This window comes from Rhinolophus hipposideros, assembly GCF_964194185.1.
Source record: "Rhinolophus hipposideros genome assembly, chromosome: 3".
Classification (NCBI taxonomy): Eukaryota; Metazoa; Chordata; class Mammalia; order Chiroptera; family Rhinolophidae; genus Rhinolophus; species Rhinolophus hipposideros.
The window spans coordinates 103,086,228-103,105,833 of NC_138049.1; the positions used below are offsets into that span (position 1 = coordinate 103,086,228).

General features: G+C 36.9%; 1 protein-coding gene across 1 annotated transcript in view; it reads left to right on the forward strand.

The window, feature by feature from the left end:
- The window catches only part of SRPK1 (SRSF protein kinase 1), a 64,967-nt gene that overhangs the window by 33,269 nt on the left and 12,092 nt on the right, over positions 1-19,606 (forward strand). Inside the window, exons 7-12 of the mRNA XM_081030680.1 lie at positions 2,085-2,191; positions 3,302-3,467; positions 6,066-6,091; positions 6,524-6,737; positions 7,112-7,531; positions 7,907-8,007. Of these exons, the coding sequence (XP_080886806.1) occupies positions 2,085-2,191; positions 3,302-3,467; positions 6,066-6,091; positions 6,524-6,737; positions 7,112-7,531; positions 7,907-8,007 (1,034 nt within the window). The remainder of the gene's footprint in view (positions 1-2,084; positions 2,192-3,301; positions 3,468-6,065; positions 6,092-6,523; positions 6,738-7,111; positions 7,532-7,906; positions 8,008-19,606) is intronic.

Consider the following 19,606-nt stretch of genomic DNA (forward strand, 5'->3'; position numbering starts at 1 on the left):
GAACTCACACTGTTGGTACCCTGCGAGAATGCTGGGCACCATTCCCTCTGATCCTTCTAAATGATTTCTGTCTGCCTCCGCTAGTTTCCTCATGTACCTCAGCTGATTAATGCACTGCCAAATACTTGAGAGGGTCCTTCTGCAGCTCTCTCCTCTCTGGCACCTGGTTCTACAGCTGCCACAGTCTCTCGAGACGCCCCGTTCCGTCTGTTTAACTTCAATGGTCTGCCTGGAAAGTCTCAAGGCAGTGAGACGGGACGAATGGAGGGTTTAGCTCATTTATTTCTCTTCCCTCAGGATTGCCTGATGTCCAAGTCTTTAAATCTGTTGTTTTATGTATTTTGTCTGCTTTTGTTGTCGTTTTTTCAAGCAAGAGGGTAAATCCAGTCCTGGTATTCTATCTTGGCTGAAGCAGAAGTTTCTAGGTGTATGTTTAACTCTTAAGAAATTGCCAATCAGTTTTCCAAAGTGGTTGTACCTTTTTACACTTCTGCTAGCATAATAAGAGAATTCTAATTGCTCCATATCCTCACCTACGATTGGTGATGGTAGTCTTTTTATTTTAGTCATTCTAGTGTTTTGAAATAGTATCTTACTGGAATTTTGATTTGTGTTTCTCTGATGTAGTCATGTGCCTTTAATCTTCTTTAATTTAGAACAGTTCTTTCCTCTCATGGCATTAACTTTTTTTTTCCTTTAGGATCCAGGCCAGTTGTTTTGTCCCTTAATTTGGATTTGTCTGATTGTTCCCTTACAATTAAAATTGAGGTTAGTCATACAATTAAAATTGAGGTTAGTCAAGTATGCTACATGGATGATTTTTTGTTTTTCTCAAAGTGTTACATCAGAGGGCACATGAATTTGTGCTTATCACTAGTGGTGATAAGTTTGATCAGTTGGTTAAGGCAGTGTCTTCCAAATTTCCCTGTTTAAAGTACCATTTTTCTTTTATAATCAGTAAGCAGTGTGTGGGGTGACACTGTGACACTGTTACTTTTTCCCGACTGTCTTTCATTCAGTAGTTTTAGTATTCATTGATTCTTCCCTAAATTAGTTATTACTATAGTTATTGTAAAACGGTTGTTTTCTATTTCTGTCATACTTTGTATATTTATTACTTGACTTTTTCTCTAAAAGAAGACATTTTCTTCCGCCCAACACACTTAGTTTTAGTATTCATTTGGACTCATTCTATTTCTAATTTATAAGTTAATTCATATCCTCACTCTTTAAAATGTTCTCAACTTTGGTTAGTAGCATCCTTTTGAAACTGGTTCCTATTTCTTCCTGACATGTTCCATGACTTGGCACAGCACGGTTTTCCAGGTGTGCCCTGGATTCGGCCATTTCTTCAAGGAGCCCAGGTTTTTCTTTAATGGAGAATCTTCTTGAAAACAGAAGTCTGGGCACTAGGTCAGTATTATATAATACACGTCTTGACTTTCGAATTTATGTAGAAGCTTCCAGAGGTGGAAGATGCCAACATCTTGCTTCTAAAATCCCTGCAGTGCCCCACATACTGTTAGGCTCAGAATATTCCTCTGTGGCGTGAGTGGGATGTTCACGCAGAGAGGAGTGTGGTAGCACCAGGATCAGGATTAGTTCTGTAAACTACAGAGCACAAAGCAAGGCAGCTTCCTGCTTTTCAAAAATGTTGACATTTGTGTTTTTAGGGGGTAAGTCTTGGTACATTGTGTTCTGTGGTTAAGGTAGAATTTATTTGTCCTGTTTTGAGACTGAGTAGGAGTTGTTACCCTGGACCTTAGTTTCGATATCAGGGACGAAAGAGTCTAATCAGCTTAAGCCTAGTGCTTTAACTAATTACATGTACGTGTTTCACTTTTTTCTTGTACCACTGAGTGTTTTAAGGTGCATAGTTTTACCAATAAACCAATCCCCAGAATTTTCTATTTCTTGGATGTTTTCAGTGACTAAAGCATTAATTAACCTTTGGGATTTCAGAATATTGACATTGTTTTTTTAGTCGAGCTCTATAACTTTTTATACTGAAAGAATAATACAGTAACAGTTTCATTGGGGTGGGACGCATCTTGCCTTCCTTTTCCTCCTTAACGAACTTCTAGATATCTGCATGGTGTTTGAAGTTTTAGGGCATCATCTGCTCAAGTGGATCATCAAGTCCAATTATCAAGGGCTTCCACTGCCTTGTGTCAAGAAAATTATTCAGCAAGTATGTATCTTACTATCGTGTTTCCCTAAAAACAAGACCTAGCCAGACCATCAGCTCTAATGCATCTTTTGGAGCAAAACTTAATATAAGACCCGGTCTTATTTTAATATAAATATTAAAATATTTATATTTATTTTAATGTAAACATTATATTAAAATAAGACCGGGTCTTATATGATACAATGTAATATAATGTAATGTAATATTAATTTTTATATATTATATTAATTTTTGTTCCAAAAGACACATTAGAGCTGATGGTCGGCTAGGTTTTATTTTTGGGGAAACACGGTATTGTCTATGTGGTGATTTTTTTTTTTTTTTTTTTTTATACTCATAAGCATCAGGAATTTTCCTATTTCCATAGAACTTTTATTTTAAAAACTAGGTTGTTTTCAATGCTAAAATTGTTTTATTCAGCCACTAGGGCTTATTGTGTTTATTCTGTTTTTAAATGTTTTAGCATAACCATTTTTCCCCAGGTTCATTTCCTATGATAATTATTAGAGGGAAGCTGGGTGCAGTTCCTGATTTTGGAAATTTGGAATCCTTAATCCAGAAGATCTGGTTGCAAATACTGATTCTATATTAATAGAGAATTGCTCTGTCAAATGATTGCCATCTCTATATATAACATTATTCACAGACATTTTCTAATATTCTGAATAGCTTTCAGCGTACAACAAAGAAGTTTACCATCAGGAAAATATTAATACTTCAAAGGGCAAATCATTTGTTTGGATAGTGTGTTTTGGTGGACAAAGCTCCAAACTGGGAAGCAAGAGACCTTCCTTCTTTATCAATAAGGAACTTTGAATAAAAAGATATCTAAATTTTTTTCATCACATGTATTTTGACACTAACCTCCAAATAGAATTAGCTTTGTAAAACTGGGAAGAACTCTTGTATTATAAATAAACTCTTGTCTGTTCATAGTTTACAATTAATCTTTCTGGGGAGATTACTTTGTGCTTTCCAAAAATTGCTTTATTCTCTGGAAAACTACCATATCGTTTTTATATTTGTTTTACATGCTCTATGGTGATTTCTTCCTTCTGCAGAAAGACTAGTATTTCGTGTTTGCAAGTCTACTGCTCTGTCCCCAACCAGGTGTTGCAGGGCCTGGATTACTTACACACCAAGTGCCGGATCATCCACACTGACATTAAGCCAGAAAACATCTTGTTGTCCGTGAATGAGCAGTACATCCGGAGGCTGGCAGCAGAAGCAACAGAATGGCAGCGATCTGGAGCTCCTCCACCTTCTGGATCTGCAGGTATGTTTCCTTTGGGGAAGTTAAGAGAACTTTCTTTTTCTTTTTTTTTTTAGGTTGTTATTAAAAATATAGCTATTATATTAGTTTCGGGGTACACCATAGTTATTCAACATTTATATACCTAAAGATGTGATCACCGTGGTAAGTCCAGCAACCATCTGACACCGTACCACGCTATCACAAATTTATTGACTAGGTTCCGTATACATTACATCCCCATGACTTGTTTTATACCTGGAAATTTGAACCTCTTATTCCCCTTCACCTTCCCCCCCCCCCGGTTTTAATTTTTCAATTACAGTTGACATTCAGTATTATTTTATATTAATTTCAGTTGTACAGCGTAGTGGTTAGACAGTTGTATAATATAACAGGTATTCCCCTTATTAGTCTACTACCCACCTGGCATTATACATAGTTATTACTATATCCCTGTGCTTTACTTTACATCCCCATGACTATTTTGTATCTACCAGTTTCTTCTTCTTAATGCCTTCACCTTTTTCATCCTGCCCCCCAATGTCCTCTCATTTATCATCCGGATAAATCTACCCATTTGACACCATATAGTTAAAGAGAAGTTTCTATTTTTACTCATTACCAGACAGTTAAGTGAAGCACCACTCATTCATTTAACAATAAGATACAGTAAGTACTTATGTGTAAAAAATAGTCCAAGCCCTCAAATGACTTTTTCTTGATATTGCTTCCATATAGGAAGGAGATGACTAAAAATTATGTCTTTGAGGTACAGATATATTGTACAGTTGATCATGAACTATTCAAGAGTTAGGTGCACTGACACCCCCACCCCACCCCACCACACATTTAGAAATTCACTTTGTTAACCAAAAATTGTCATGGCCGATAACTTTTCTAAAAGAAAGGGTTTGTTGAGCCACATGCTCACCAGAAAAGGACCAGGTCCTGGGGCGTGCAATCTAAATCACCAGCAGGGCTGGTTGGAGAAGACAGTATGTCCACCCCCCCTGGAATTGATGAGGCTCTTCTGTGCAAACGGCTTGGGGGAGAAAGATGTAAGTTGATTTGAAAGAATTTACACTGGTTGTAGATAAAGGGGGTGGGAGAAGATGAAGCGGGGCTGGTTCTGGGATAGGTGCGTAGTCCATAAGGACTGGTTTTGGGCAGTAATGATGGCGCGTGCTAGTCGGCTATTCAGCTGTTCTCTCAGAAATAGCCACCTGGTGGTTAAGTTTCAAAGTACCTTCAGGAATGTTACCAGACTATCGGGTTTGGCCTGCTGACGCCCCCCAAAATTAAACATTAATAGCCGGTTACCAATGACCAAAAGCCTTACTGATAAAAAGTTGTTTAACATGTATTTTGTATACTATGTATTATATACTATATTCTTATAATAAAATGGGAAAATATTAAGAAAATACATTCATAGTATTTAGTGAAAAGAGTCCTCAAGTAAGTGGCCCACTCAGTTCAAGCCTGTGTTGTTCAAGGGTCAACTATATGTATAAAAACTGATCCGTGTTGTTTTATAATGTTTTCTCTTGTGTTTTGATGTCCATTTTTGATGTGTTTACCCCTTGCCATAACCATACATGCTCATTTATGGGAGTGTGACCTGTGTAGAGGCAAGATAATATTGCTATTAGGAGCTTGAGTTTAAGCACTGGAGTGTACAGACCTGGTTTGAATCGTAGCTTTATCATTGGCTGCATGACCTTGGGCGAGTCACTGGACTTCATTTTTTTCTTATGCAGGAATTCATTGCAGATGAAATTTCATGTTAAAGCAGTTTGTAATATGCCATACCATATTATGTGCTAAATAAATATTGGCTACTATGATTTTTCTTTTTTCCATTTGAGATACAGATTTTAATTTTAGTAGTTTCATTATATTTGAGGAACTTGCCATTTATCATAGGTTTCCTTTAAAAAGGAAAACTGAAGAAGTGGGAAATATGGGGAGTTTTCAATTGGCATAGTTTCATTTAAGTTCTAGAAATATTACACAACAATGTGAACATAGTTAATACTAGTAAACTGTACACTTTAAATGGTCAAATGAGAAATTTTACATTATGTGTTTTTTTACCACAATTAAAAAATTTTTTTTTCTTAAGAAAGACGGAAGATTCTACATCCACCTAAGCTAAACTAATATATATCTATGACGTGCTATATTAGCAAATTACTATAGCTTTTGGTGCCACTCTTTTTTTAAAACTGACGAGTGCCAAGGGGAGGAATGAAGATGGGAGTCCTGAGTGGGCATGAAGGGGTTTGTTGCCTATCATATTTTATTTTAAGCAGTACATGGGAATGGCATGTTAGCATTAATAGTGGAAACCAGAAATGGGGACTTCGCTCTGCGTATATTGATGCTAGCTGAAGAAGAACTTAATTTATTTAAACTTATTTTAAATTTGTCAGCTTCTGTGTATCCATTGTTTGTTCTTTCTCAGTGTTGCTTCTACCAGAGTTGCTTATGTAGTTGTCTCTACACTATAAACTGTATGAGAAAGATTTTTCACTATGATAGGGTGTCATATATGAGCCGTAGTTTGTATTCCCTGCTGAATGCCAGGATTCTTACTTGGTTTTCTCTTCTTTTCAGTCAGTACAGCACCCCAGCCTAAACCAGTAAGTATAACGTGTTTCTATATTTGATTCTGAACTATGGGCAGTGGGCAGGGGTTCTTCTGTTATGGATGATCACAGTTTGTTTAGAGTTTGAAAACCAAAGAAAAAAATACTCCTGCGCTTCTATACTTTTCTCCAGTCAATTCCCATGCATCTTCCGCAAGTTTGTACTGGTGAGACGTCTATAAATTTGAGTGTGTCTGAGAGTACACCAGGCCCCACAAACTGCTCAGAGGACCAAGACTTGTTGTTAATTTTGTTTTTATTTGATTTCATAAAAGTATATGCATTTTTAAAGTTAATGAAAAACTTAAGTGCTGTGTTAGGGAAGGAGTGAAATTTAATTAGGAAGTAATTAAAGTTAACAGTTATCTCCAACTGGGGGTAATGGTAGCCACCTGAAGGCTTTATCTGTTTGTAATCTCCGCCCAGGCTGACAAAATGTCAAAGAATAAGAAGAAGAAATTGAAGAAGAAGCAGAAGCGCCAGGCAGAATTACTAGAGAAGCGAATGCAGGAAATTGAGGAAATGGAGAAAGAGTCGGGCCCTGGGCAAAAAAGACCAAACAAGCAAGAAGAATCAGAGAGTCCTGTTGAAACACCCTTGAAAGAGAACCCACCTAATAAAATGACCCAAGAAAAACTTGGTATAAATAGAGCATCACAAAAATTACTTTATAGCAAACTTTAACATTATTATTGTTATGTAATATAGTGATTTAATGCATACAACACGTCTCTGGGGGTGTCCTTATCCAGTAAGAATACAGAACTTGTCATAAATATTAGGCAGGTGATATTCAAATGTAATTTCTAACTTCTCTCAGGAAATGCAACATTGACTTCATTTAGCAATTGGATAAGGAAGAACTTTGTCCTTCCATAAATAGGTTTTAGATGTCCAGTCATGTTTTTATGTCACCCTGTGTAAGTTCTAGAAAATGTTGTAATCTTGAGAGGTTTTTCTGTTCTTTCATTCACATGCATACACATACATCCTTTTTGTCTGCTTGTTCCTTAGAAGAGTCAAGTACCGTTGACCAGGATCAAACACTTATGGAACGTGGTGTAGAGGGTGGTGAAGCAGAAATTAATTGCAATGGAGTAATTGAAATCGTTAATTATACTGAGAACAGTAATAAAGAAACATTGAGGCTTAAAGAGGATCTACATAATGCTAATGACTGTGCTGTCCAAAATTTGAAGCAGGAAACTAGTTTCCTAAGCTCCCAAAATGGAGACAGCAGCACATCTCAAGAAACAGACTCTTGTACACCTGTTACCTCTGAGGTGTCAGATACCATGATGTGCCAGTCTGCATCGAATGTAGAGCAGTCATTCAGTGAGCAGGACATCAGTCAGCTTCAAGAAAGCATTCGAGCAGAGATCCCCTGTGAAGATGAGCAAGACCGAGAACATAATGGACCACTGGACAACAAAGGTACCTGTGCACACAGACTTCCCCAGTGCTCCTTCCATGTGTAACATACACATGAATTTCTAGACTAAAAGCACCGTTGTTCTTGCAAATGTAGCTTTACAGCAGGTGTGCAAGTTACCTTCAATGTGTGAATCTATAATAGCTCACTTTGAATTTTATTGGTTGTGTAATGAGTACACAGCATTTCACCTGTTGTTATGAAGGCAAAGGTTTTAATTCTGGAGACTTCAGGGGTTGCTGTACTGCTTTTATCTTCGAAAAGTTACTGTCGGTGGCCAATTGGGGGCCTGATGTGTTACCTCAGAAAGTTTTATTAGCCTTTGGGTATTGCTGTATTCATTGAACAGTCTTACTGATGATACCTGTTGTCTATAGGAAAATCCACTGCTGGAAATTTTCTTGTTAATCCCCTTGAGCCAAAAAATGCAGAAAAGCTCCAAGTGAAGATTGCTGATCTTGGAAATGCCTGCTGGGTGGTAAGTTAAATTTGTCTCAGTGCTTTGTTTTGAAGTGACTAGGAGTAAATGAGAATTGGGGCTTCATTGTGCTAAAAGAAAGCATCTTTCTTCAGATTGCCAGTTAACATTTTAGTGAATATTTTTTCACCTTTTCTTTTAACCTTTTATCATGGAAAAGTTCAAATATATTTACAAAAGCAGAGTGAATGGTATAATGAAACAATCCTTCCCACTCCCATACCTGTCTCCCAGATTCAATAATGTCAGCTCCTGGCCAGTCTTGTTTTATCTATTCATTCACTTTCGTACTCTCAATGCCTGTGCTTATATTTTCCCCCTTATTTTCAAAATTGGCATCTAACTTATTGATTGTAAGTAACTTTTTAACTCACTTAATATATTGGACGCTTTTCTTTGTCATCCAAAAAGTTTTTATGAAATTCAGTTAGTTATTTAGCATTCCCTAATATAATCTTCACACATTTTTGGCAGCTCTTACTCTTGAGCATCTTAGCTCACGAATCTTTGTGTAGTTGTCCTTAGAATGTGTCTTAGATACGAAATTGCTAAGTCAGAAGTCGGGTGCTGTTTTTTTAAGGGGTTTTAGTTGTATAATGTCATATTAATATTGTTGTTTACTTAGTTAAGAATGGAGGGGTTTTTTCCATTCTTTTTAATGGACATAATCTTAAATCTACAGTAGAATGACTTGCACATAAATGACACTACTCAAAGAGCCATATGCTTTGTAAACAGAAATGTTAAATGTTGAGGCAAAAACTGTGAGCTGTTGAAAATCATCTGTAACGGGTCTTATGTTTATACTTAGACTTCACATTCCCTATTCCATATGACATTCTGTACCTAATAGTTCATACCCAAGAAAGCTCTCACTTCCAGTATTAATTCTAGAATAGTGTGATAACCTTTTAGAAAAAATGAAGTCAGAGCTTAGCACTGGTTGATAGGAAGGTGGCAAAGCTTTTCAAGCAGTTATGGTAGAATTCCTTCCTCATGCCCCTGTGTGGTCCAGGCTACCATATGTTCTCATCTGGATGACTACAATAGTCTCGCTCACTCTCCCCCTGCTGCCCTTGCCCCCTAAAGACTGTTGTCAGCACAGCGATCAGAGTGGTCCTTTTAAGCGTCAGTCCGGTCAAGTATTCTCAAAACCTTGCAGAATGAATGCCAAAGTCCTTACCATGTCCCCACACACCGCCAAACCAAAAACTTACTTCTGCCTGGAATTCTCCTCCCAAGACACTATACAGTTCACTCCCTTCCTTATTTCAAATCCTGTTCAGAGTCGTCTTATCAGGGAGATCTTCCCCTGAACACCTAACATAATCTGCAGACCGCCACTCTCCAGACGCATGTACACCTCCATTATGTTCATGGATGCTTCTCTCTTTTCCTCTCCCCCCTCAAATTTGTGTTCTCCACAGTACTTATTACAATCTGATACTGTATATTTGTTTGCTTAATATCACTGCCTATAACGTATGTTCTGGCACAACAGATGTTTTTGTTGTTCACTGCTATTTCTATGATATTTAGAACAGTGCCAGGTACATTGGAGGTGCTCAGTAAATATTTAAGTGAATGAATTTGTAGAGAAACATTGGTTCTGTAACAAATACCACGTGATACAACATCACGTTTGTCAGTTTTCTGTCCACACCGTATTTCAAGCTTCCATGCCTTTGTGTTTGGAACATGCTTTCTTTACCCATTGGGCACTCTTTTCTTTATTCTGGTACAATCTTTCCTGTCAGTTTTGCTACAACAGAATTAATCTCTCTTTTTTTCAACTGTTACATGTGTGTCTGTACCAAAATGACTTTACATTCTATTCATTCATTCAGCAAAATAATCGACACATAGTCTGACCTAGGCAGTAGGACACAGTGATGAGCTGGACATGTCTTGCTCTGCTGGGTCCTGGTCAAATCTCACTCCTTGTTGGTGTCTGCAGCATAGCAGCCTCTGTTAGTCAGTAACGCAGCTTTATGTATTGGCACAAGAAACGCCCAAAGCTGTAGAGATTTTTTTATAAGAGTTTGAGTCAAACTGACAACACTGCCGGGAGCAAGATCTCCATACTTCACAAAATGACAGTTTGGCACTTTCTTTTCTACATAGGGAATTAAGGAGAGACCATAAGGAAGTTTACTTGAAGGTGGGAGATAGCAAGGTGGGAATTGGATTACAGGATACTTAGCAAAGATTATGTGCTCTGTTGAGGGTGGTTGTGCTTCACAGGGGTCTGAAAAAGGCATTTCAAAGGTGAGTTAACCTAGATGCACGAGAACAATGGATGGGGCTGGAAAGAAACCTTTTACTGCAGAAACTATATGCCTGGGACGTGACTACCCACCATGACCTGCCTAGTTAGGAATTTATGATCAGGTCACCTTGGGAGGTTACTTTCAGTCACTGGACTTGTCAGGTTTATTATAGAGCCCCTTTTTCGTCCACATATGTGATTTTCAAATAGCTTGATTCTTAAAAATATACTTTTGCTCATCAGTTATGGACGTACAAGTACATAGTTTAGAGACTGTTACATAGATTTTGATTCAAAAATCTATCCCCTCCCTTTGCCAATTTTTCACTCTCCACATGACAGTGTTTACCTTCATGTCACTACTAACAGCTTGGGTGTATTGTTCTCAATTCCTTTTTTTAATTTTAGATATTGTTTCTTCCTCCTGAAAAGTAGGGCTTAACCAATATGAATTTTGGTTAGGTAATCATTCCATGTTTACATTATTAGGTCTATAATGCTATCTATCCTCGGCTGAACTGAGCACATATTATGATCCCTTCTGCCTAACACTTTTATTTGCTTGGTGTCTTTGTACACTTACCACTTAATTCAACCCCACACTTTTAGCCAGTGGTGTAAATACTTTAATATATACAAGTACCTTGGGTATTCTTTTAACTTGTTTTTCCTGAAGAGTCTTCTATGTTTATCAGTTGGATTGCCCTGTAAGCCTGCTGTATTTCTACCATTTAGGATGTCCTTTCAGTATCATCTTGGAGATTATTGTTTATTCCCTCTTTATATCCTGTTCTCTGTCTCTCTGATCTTCTTTCTTGGTTGTTTTTGTGCAGGTTTTGTTTGTTTTGAAGTACATACAACTTAGCAGTAGAAAGGTGTGTGAGATTGGGCAGGCAGACGGGAACCTTGCATGTCTGATAACATTTTCATTCTTTTACAGTCAGTGGCTATGTGTAAAGTTCTAGGTGGAACATCATTTTCCCTCAGAACGTTGGTCATTGCTCCACTGTCTTCTAGTTTCCTGTCTTGTTGCTGCTGAATGAGACCATTGCCATTTCTGATTTTTGATCCTTTGCATGAAGCCTTTTCCCCTGTGGAAGTCAGTAGGATCATCATTTCCCGGCAGAGTGCCTCATTAGGTCTGTTTTCATCCGTGATATGTGCTAAGGACTCAGTATTGAACCTCTGGTTCTTTGGTTTTGGCTCTTTCCTGACTTTTTTTTTTTTAATTCTCTTCTCTTTGGTCTCTGTTCTCTAGTTCTGAAATCTCATTGTTTAAATGTTAGACTTCCTCTGTAGGTCTCGTTTTCTTACCTTTCTCTCCTTTTTTCTATCGTTTTGTTTTCTGGGAGACTTCTCAACTTGTTCTCAAAGCCTTATTTTATCTTATTTCTTCTATTTTTACTTTCCAATAGTTTTTTGGTTCTCTGCTTATCTCAGAGGATATTATTTTTCCATTTTTGACATTTTCTTCTTCCTATATAGTATCAGTAGCCTTCTTTCTGTCTAGGATCACCAAACAAAGGACTGTGACCATGTGAAAGGAATACTAGAAAACCATTTGGAAGCTCTGCCTGGGTGGCTCTTGTTGGCTGCTGTTCACTAGCGAATGATCTGTCTGGGCTGTGTGAGTTCCTCCTCAGATATCAGGACCTATGGATCTTACCTCTTGGATTGGAATACTCACAGTCCTCCTCATATCTCCTACCCAGAGAAGTCAATGCCTGGCTACTAGTGTTCTGGGCATTGAGTTAAGCAAGAAATTACACCATACAGTTACACAGAGTCACTTAATTTCCCTGTTTTCAGAATGGTGCTCTCTGCTCATTTGTGCAGAGCATCCTCCGGAGACCCTGTTTTACTCCAGAGAAAACCTCCAAGGGGCCTGCAGGACAGCAGCAGGGGCTGTGAGACTGCATCACGCACTACGTTCTGGGGATCTGTTTCTTTCAAAAATGTTTCAAAGCCGTCTGCCTGTGTTCAGCCCCACCTCACCCGTTTCCAGAGACACCTGATACCACTAATCCTGAGCCTTGCGGGGAGGAGTGCCATGGTATATGCATCGCATTCCTTCTCAGCTTCACCAGTGGCTTCTTATTCAGCTTCCTTGGATCCACCAAGACAAGTTACCAATGATCTCTCTGCTTTCCTTTCCAATTCCTAAATTTTACTGCTCTGACATCTTTGCCACTCTCTTGGTCAGCTTATGCTTTAAAAATTAACACTGGATTCTCTACTAAAATGGAGTTTCAGGAGTGAGTGGACTCCTGTGTGTGTATCCAATCCACCTTCTGTACTTTTGCTAAATCTTGACCTCATTATAAGGTGGTAATGAGGTACAATGAATAAAGACAACTCCCTGGAACAACATGTCCATTTTTGTCAATGTATCTTATCACCTACAGTACATTCCCACTTCACACTCAGTATCTGAACCCATTTTTTTCCTATAACACCCTTTTCCTCTAAATCTCTTCATCTCTGTTTCTCAACAGACATCCAACCCTAAAGAAAGACCTTTGCCACAAAGTTGCTTTTGGCTCTTCCTACTGTCTCCCACATGTAGCCATTGAATTTTTACATTCTGCTTTTTCTTTCTGTAATTGTCCTTGGATTTAACTCTTCCCTCTCCTATTTCTACAACCATTGTTCAGATTTTCATTACTAAGCCTAAATTGGGCCACCAACCAGAAGGCTACAGGAATGATGTTTTCAGATGTCACGTCAGTCTTAGGGCGTACTCTCCCACTCACTAACATGTGGCGGTGGTCTCTTGTCGGCCAGGTGAAATCTGTGCCTTCTCTTGTGGTGTTCCCTCTACTTAGAGTACTTCTTGCTTTTTTTGGTCAAACTTAATCCAGTTTGGACCTGACCCTGTGGAGCTCTGATCAGTGTTGGTTTTCTACCTAAAGCTTTCTCTACTTAATTTTCTCTCTTCACAAATGCCATTCCTTGGTTTTGAATTTCAGTAGGATTAGAGAATCATCCTTTCTTGTACATGTTTTACTATTATCCGAATTTTATTTCCTGTATATGACTCGTTCTAAGCTTCTTTTTTCTGTATTTTTTATTATGGAAAACTTCATACCTATACAAAAGTAGAGAGAATAGAATAACAAACTCCTGTGTCGTCGTACTCATGTCACTCAGCCATTATCAACTCATTGCCAATTTATTTTCACCTATATCCCCACCCTTCCACCCCCTCCAAATTATTTGAAGTATATCCCAGGCATTTTATTTTCACTTGTAAATATGGCTTTTAAAGGATGATTTTAGGTAACTGTGACACTACTGTCACACCTAACTACTGTCATACCTAAGGTTAATAATTCGCTAATAGCAAATATTCAGTCAGGTTTGCCAGTTAACTTCAAACATTCTTTTAATTTTGTTTGTTTGAAACAGTGTCCAAATAAAACCCATGAATACAAAATTGGGTACTGTGTCTCTTTTTTATTTTTTTTTTAATCAAAGTTTATTGGGATGACAATGGTTAGTAAAGTTACATAGATTTCAGGTGTACAATTCTGTAATTCATCATCTATATCTCACATTGTGTGTTACCACCCAGAGTCAGTTCTCCTTCCTTCACCATATGTTTGACCCCATTTACCCTCTTCTGCAAACCCCCTCCCCTTACCCTCTGGTAACCCCTAAACTATGGGTACTGTGTCTCTTAAACTGCTTTTACTATAGAGATTTTTCCTTTTTTTTTCCCTTCATACAATTTATGTGTTAAAGAAACTCCTTGCTTTGCTGTTTGCATCCTTGTGGTGCTTTCCATAGTCTCTGTTTCCCCGAGAGTCATGTTTGTTCTTTTTTGGAGGGGCGCAAGGGGACAGTGGAGAAGGAGGGCAAGAATTCTTTTCTTTTATTAAGGTAACATTGGTTTATAACATTACGTAAGTTTCAGGTATACATTATAATTTGGTGTCTGTATACCCTATGTATGGCATGCTTACCACCAAAAGTCTAGTTTCCATCCATCACCACACATTTGACCCCTTTACCCATTACACCCGTCGCCCCTTTCTCCCCCACCCCCATCCCCTTCTGTGGTATCCACCAATCTGTTGTTCATATCTATGAGTTTTTTGTTTTGCTTTGCTTGCTTCTTTCTTTTTGTTTGTTTTGTAGTACACTTAGCGTAATACCCTCAAGGTCCATCTATGTTGTCATGAATGGCAATATTTCATCTTTTTTCTTTTTTTCTTTTTTTTTAAATGGATCATACACTTTTACTTCCAGCTTTTTAAAATTTAGCATTTTTTTTTAATTTAGCATTTTATCATGAGCATTTTCCTATATCATTTAATGTTTGAAACATTATTTAGATGCATGCACAATACTCTGCCTTAAAAATATTTCATAATAAAAATATGGAATGCTTCACAAATTTGCGTGTCATCATCCTCTTGCACAGGAGCCATGCTAATCTTCTCTAGATTGTTCCAATTTTAGTATATGTGCTGCCGAAGAGAGCACAGTATTTCATCTTTTTCTACAGCTGAGTAGTATTCCTGTCTGTGTGTGTACACACATCTTTATCCAGTTATCAGTCAATGGACACTTAGGTTGTTTCGATATGTTGGCCTTGTAAATAATGCTATGAACATAGGGGTGCATATATCTTTTGAATTAGTGTTTTTATATTCTTCAAATAAATACCAGAAATGGAATGGCTGGATTATATGGTCATTCTAGTAATTTTTTGAGAAATCTCCATACTGTTTCCCACAGTGGCTGCATTAATTTACATTCCCACCAACAACGTACAAGGATTCCCTTGAACCTTCTGTCCGACACTGGTTATTTCTTTTTGATAGCCATTCTAATAGTATAAAGTGATCTCTCGCTGTAGTTTTAATTTGCATTTTCGTGTGTCTGTTATCCATCTTCCTTGGGAAAATGTCTATTCAGATCCTCTGCCAATTTTTTAATTGGGTTATTTCTTTTTTTGTTACTGAGTTGTATGAGTTCTTCATATATTTTGGGTATTAACCCCTTATCAGGAGTATCATTTGCAAATTTCTTCTGGTTGGTTGCCTTTTTGTTTTGTTGATAGTTTCCTTTGCTGAACAGAAAGAAGCTGTTTAGTTTAAAGTGGTCCCTTTTGTTTGTTTTTGTCTCCCTTGCCATTGGAGTCAAATCCAGAAAAACATCCCTAAGACTGAAAAGTCCAGGAGCTTAGTGCCTGAGTTTTTTTCTTTGTACTTCATGGTTTCAGGTCTTACATTCACATCTTTAATCCATTTTGCATTAATTTTTGTGTACGGTGTAAGAGTCGTCGTTTTATTATTTTGCATGTGGCTTTCCCAACACCATTTATTGAAGAGACTTTTCTTTCTCCATGGTGTATTCTTCATTTTTTTGTTGTAAGTTAGTTGTCCATATACTCATATGTTTGGGTTTATTTCTGGGCTCTCAATTCTGTTCCATTGGTCTGTCTGTGTTTTTCTGCCAATGCCATAATATTTTGATTACTATAGCTTTGTAGTATAGTTTGAAATAGGGAGTGTGATATCTCCAGCTTTGTTCTTTTTTCTCAGAATTTCTTTGATTATTTAGGGTCTTTTATGGCTCCCATACAAATTTGAGGACTTTTTGTTTTATTTCTGTGAAAAAATGCCACTGGGAATTTGATAAGGATTGCATTGAATCTGTAGATTGCTTTGGGTAGCATGGACATTTTAACAGTGTTAATTCTTCCAATTCATGAGCAAGAAATATCTTTTCCCTTTTTTTGCCTTCAGTTTCTTTCAACCATGCCTTATAGTTTTCAGTGTACAGGTTTTTAACCTCCTTGGATACATTTGTTCGTAGGTATTCTATTTTTCTTATAATTACAGATGGGATTATTTTCTTCATTTCTCTTTCTGATAGTTCATTGTTAGTACATAGAAATGCAACAAATTTTTGTATATTAATTATTTCTAATAGTTTTTTGGTGGAGTCTTGAAGGTTTTCTGTATATAAAATAATGACATCTGCAAATGAGTTTTATTTAAATTCCTTTCCAATTTGGATGCCTTTTATTTTTGTTCTCACCTAATTGCTGTGGCTTGGACTTCTGGTACTCTGTTGAATAGTGTTGAGAGTGGGCATTCCTGTCTTCTTCATGATCTTAGAGGAAAAGCTCTATTTTTCGCTGTTGAGTATGATGTTAGCTGTGGGTTTATCCTGTATAGTCATGATTATGTTGAGGTACTTTCCTTCTGTACTTTTATTGAGGTTTTTTTTTTTTATCATAAATGGATGTTGAGTCTTGTTCAATGCCTTTTCTATATCTATTGAGATGATCATAAGATTTTTATCCTACATTGTGTTAATGTGTTTTATCATATTGATGGATTTGTAGAGGTTGAAACCATCCTTGCATCTCTGGAATGAATACCACTTGATCTTGGTGTATGATCCTTTTAATGTATTGTTGTATTCAGTTTGCTAGTATTTTGTTAAGGATCTATGTTCATCGGAGACATTGGCCTGTAATTTCTTTTTTTGTGTGTTGTCCTTTCAGTTTTTGGTATCAAGGTAATGTTGGCTTTTTTAAATGAGTTAGGAAGTGTTCCCTCCTCTTCAATTTTTTTGAGAAGAATAGGTATTAAATCTTTGAATGTTTGGTGGAATTCACCAGTGATGCTGTGTTGTCCTGGGTTTTTGTTTTGGGGGAGGTTTTTGATTACGATTTCAATTTCCTTGCTAGTAATTGGTCTATTCAGATTTTCTATTCATGATTCAGTCTTGGAAGGTTGTATGATTATAAGAGTATCCGTTTCTTCTAGGTTGTCCACTTGGTGTGATGTATATAGCCTTTCACAAGCCTTTGTATGTCTGTAGTATGCATTGTAACTTCTTTCATTTCTGATTTTATTATTTGAATCTTTTCTGTTTTTAAAGTGAGTCTAGCTAAAGTTTTATCCATTTTGTTTGTCTTTTCAGAGAACCAGCCCTTAATTTCATTGATCTTTTCTATTGTCCTTTTAGTCTCTTTCATTTCTGCTCTGATTTTTACTTTCCTTCTACTGACTTTGGGTTTTGTTTATTCTTCTTTTTCTAGTTCCTTTAGGTGTAGGGTTAGATTGTTTATCCAACATTTTTCTAGTTTCTTGAGGTATACCTGTATAGGTATACCTCATTTTATTGTACTTTACAGATGTTGTGTTTTTCATAAATTGAAGGTTACAACTCGCTTCATTATGGTGGTCTGGAACTGAACCCACAATATATACGGAATGCCTGTATTGCCATAAATTTCCCTCTTAATACCACTTTTGCTGCGCATTCCATTTGGATATGTCGTATTTTCATTTTTGTCTCCATGAATTCTTTTTTTTTTAAGTTTATTGGGGTGACAACTGTTAGTAAAAGTTACATAGATTTCAGGTGTACAGTTACATCATCTGTGTTACTGTGTGGTCACTATGTGTCACATTGTGTGTTCAACCACCTTCCATGTATTTCTTCATTTCTCCTTTGATTTTTTGCTGCCCCAATTGTTCAGTAGCATATTGTTTAATCTCCACGTATTTGTGATCTGTTTTCCACTGTTCTTTTTGTAGTTGATTTCTGGTTTCATATGTTGTGTTCAGAAAAGATGCTTGATATGATGTAAGTCTTCTTAAATTTATTGAGACTTGTGTCTATCCTTGAGAATGTTCCATGTGCGCTTGAGAGGAATGTGTATTTTATTGCTTTTGGTAGAATGTTTTGTATAAATCTGTTAAGTCTACCTGGTTTAATGTGTCATTTATGGCCTATGTTTCTTTGTTGACTTTCTATCTGGATGATCTGTCTATTGGTTAAGTGGGGTGTTAAAGTCTCCTACCGTGTATCCCCCAAAATAAGACCTAGCCGGACCATCAGCTCTAATGCATCTTTTGGAGCAAAAGTTAATATAAGACCCGGTCTTATTTAACGATAATACAAGACCGGGTATGATTATGATATGATATGATATAATATAAATAATATAATACCGGGTCTTATATTAATTTTTGCTCCAAAAGACGCATTAGAGCTGATTGCCTGGCTAGGTCTTATTTTTGGGGAAACGGTATTACTATTGTGTTTCTGTCAATTTCTTCTTTTAGGATTGTTAATAATTGCTTTATGTATTTTAGTGCTCCTAAGTTAGTGCGTATATATTAATAAATGTTGTGTCTTCTTGATGGATTGTCCCCTTTATCATTATATAATAATCCATTTTTGTTTCTTGTTACCTTTTTTGGCTTCAGGTCTATTTTGTTTGATATAAGTATGGCTATATCCACTTCTTTTGAATACCATTGGCTTGGAGTATCATCTTTTACCCCTTTGCTTTGAGCCTCTGTTTATCTTTGGAGCTGAGATAAGTCTCCTGAAGGTAGCATATAGTTGAGTCTTGTTTTCGATCCAGCCACCTACTTTGTGCCTCTTGATTAGTGAATTCAGTGTATTTATATTTAGGATAATTATTGGTATATGAGAACTTACTGCTGACATTTTATTTTTGTTTTGAAGTTGCTCTATATCACCATTGTTTCTTTTCCCTTGTCTTTCTGTCTGCTATTTTAATTTGGTGGTTTTCTATGATTATCTTCATTTCCTCTTTTGTTTTGTTTTGTGTCTTTGTTTTAGATTTGTTTTGTGGTTACTATGTGGTTTATATAAAATATCTCATAAAGCAGTTCTTTTTCTTTTGATAGCATCTTATCTTCATTTGCCTATAGAAGTTCCATCCTCTTTCTTCTTCTCTTTTATGTTTTTGTTGTCCCACATTATTCCTTTTTATGCTGTGTGTTCCTTACCAAATTGAAGTAGCCATTGTTGTTTTTAATGCTTTCCCTTTAACCTTTATGCTATAATTAAGTGCTTAACACCATATTCTGTAATAGAGGTGCAGTTTTCTGATTCTATTTATCACCTCACTCAATGTTTTGTGTATTTTGGCCATTTTGTTTCTGACAGGAGAGCTCCTCTCAACATTTCTTGTCAGGCAGGTCTGGTGGTGTTGAACTCCCTCAACTTTTCTTTGTCTGGGAAAGCCTTTATTTCTCCTTCATATCTGAAAGATAACTTTGCTGGATAAATTATTCTTGGCTGGCAGTTTTTTATCTCTCAGTATTTTGAATATGCCATTCCACTCTCTCCTAACCTGTAGAGTTTCTGCTAAGAAACTTGACAATAGCCTGATGGGGGTTCTTTTGTGTAGATTACTGGCTGTTTTTCCCTGGCTGCTTTTAGAATTCTTTTCTTATCATTGACTTTTGACAATTTTAATATAAAGTGTCTTAGATACAGTTTTTTTGCATTGAGATAATTAGGTGTCTTATTAGCGTTTTGTAC